General features: G+C 39.9%; 1 protein-coding gene across 1 annotated transcript in view; it reads right to left on the bottom strand.

Moving 5' to 3' along the window:
- The window catches only part of LOC106532550 (protein-glutamine gamma-glutamyltransferase K), a gene marked incomplete at its 3' end in the record, with an annotated part of 32,714 nt that overhangs the window by 29,717 nt on the left and 956 nt on the right, over positions 1–2,041 (bottom strand). Inside the window, 1 exon segment of the mRNA XM_014028642.1 lies at positions 426–617. Coding sequence (XP_013884096.1) covers positions 426–617 — 192 coding nt within the window.

The raw sequence follows: 2,041 nt of genomic DNA, 5'->3' as shown, positions 1-2,041 counted from the left end.
TGCTGGGGGTTCCCGGGGTCTGGGGCTGGGGTGTGTGCCGGCCTGGCCTGGTGACTGCCTGCTGGGGCTCGGGACCTCTAGACCTGATTGATGTTATTCTTACCAGAACTTCTCCAAAATTAGTAAAAGTTTTCCTGAATAAAATGAGTGGCTGACCTCATGTCAGCAGACATTTTGAAAAGGCAAAAAAAAAAAGGTTCCACTTCCTGCAGTACATTTGTAATCCACCAGAGGGCAGAATACAGGTCTCAAATGATATACAACAGGTTTTTGAGAAAATTTTTGACCACATTGATAAAATATAAATCACAGAATCCAGCATAGCAAATATGATACAAATGGCGATATAGGATTAATTAATTATCTTAGGGATTGTGTAGAAGTGGGACCATGCTGGGCCATAAAAACAAACTTCTCAGACTCACCTGTTTTAAGAACTAGATGGAGCGTGTCAGACTTAGGGTCAAAGGGTCGGGATAGGGTCATCCACATCTGGAAGGTCTGGCCCCTGCGGATGATCAGTCTGTCAGTTTGGTACCGATCCGTGTGATGTTCGGTCCGGTTCACACCTGACGGGGTCTTCATCAGGTCCATGGACTGGACTTTCAGAAGAAGTTCTGTCAATATAAAAACAGCAAGGATTGAAAAGGAACATGCTGCAGCTGCAGATGAAGCAGTAAGTGTTTTTTTTTTTTTTTTTTTGCGAAGCAACGTCTGCTGTTATTTTCCTTTTGTATCTGTTAAGAGAGCATGGAGGAAAAGTTCTGCGCGGCGCAGCGCAGCTGGAGCGCTGCTGTCCCACTGCTGTCCCGCCGCCTCTAAGAGCAGAACCAGGTAAATGAAAGTCAGAAGACCTGCGCACACAGGTCAGTTTTCTACAATCACAATAAGATGATCGGATTAAGTGTTTACATGCACGCCATTCCGATTATCAATCGGCATAACCCACCCGACTCATTCGGATTAAAAATTCATTCGGAWCGAGCTGAATCGGATCAGAATAACCCGAATGGGGTGTTTAAATGACGCCTTTTTATTCCGAACGACCTTTTAATCCGATTACTTTTGTCCATGTAAACGTAGCTACTGAGTCATTTGGTATTGGCCACGCCCTTTTCCGTCTAAACTTCTTTTTTTTCCCAATAGCGCAAAATTTGCAAAATCTACTTTTGGCTTTGTTTTAAAGATTTAAAGTCTGATTGCCACCAAACTCATCATCCTGTATCTAGTTAGTATGAAGACTGTAAATCTTGAAGGACAAGTACAAAAATTATAAAATGCATGRGTTATGGCTAGGCAAATAGCTCAGGCAAGCTAGCTAAACAGGAATTCTCCTATACCTTCCAAATAGTAGTACATAATCACAGAAAAATTATACATATAGTACAGAAGTCTGTTTTAAGTAGCTTGACCAAATTTTAAAGTCAATGATGCATAGGGGGCGCTATAAACCACAAAAAATTTCACAAATAATGGCATATGGGATATTCATGAAACTTTGCACAGACCTACAGACCCTTGATTAGAACCTAAATCTGAAAGGTCATTATGCACAAATAAAGTGGGCGTGGCCTATACTTTCTTAAATGAAAATCTTTATAAAATCATTKATGGAGCCTAAACCRTCAGGGATTTTGAGGTGTTTCCATAGCAAAAATAAAGCACACTAACTTCTATATAATACTAAATAAACTGCATGAGTCCACCAATAAAACACCCTACAGACTGATGCTGCTCCCTCTTGCACCCCCAGTACATTTATTTGTACTGAGGCAGCTGTTTGCCCAATTAAAATAATCAGAACGCCAAGAATTTTTACCCGATTTTCACTCTGTTTAATTTGTTATAAATAGCAGAGATATAGTTCTGATACAGGCCACTGTCACACATTAAAATGCCAGTTTTCATTCTGAAATGTGTGACCCATCATATCAAAATGAGGATTAAGTCAAATTTGGTAAAAATGACCTAATTACATTTTCAGATTCTTGTCTTTAAAAGCTACATTTTGACACCTGGATCATTCTGATATCATAATTAA

This window comes from Austrofundulus limnaeus, unplaced genomic scaffold, assembly GCF_001266775.1.
Source record: "Austrofundulus limnaeus strain Quisiro unplaced genomic scaffold, Austrofundulus_limnaeus-1.0 Scaffold791, whole genome shotgun sequence".
Lineage (NCBI taxonomy): Eukaryota > Metazoa > Chordata > Actinopteri > Cyprinodontiformes > Rivulidae > Austrofundulus > Austrofundulus limnaeus.
Note: the sequence above shows the minus strand (reverse complement) of the source record. Positions and strands in the feature narration are given on the sequence as shown.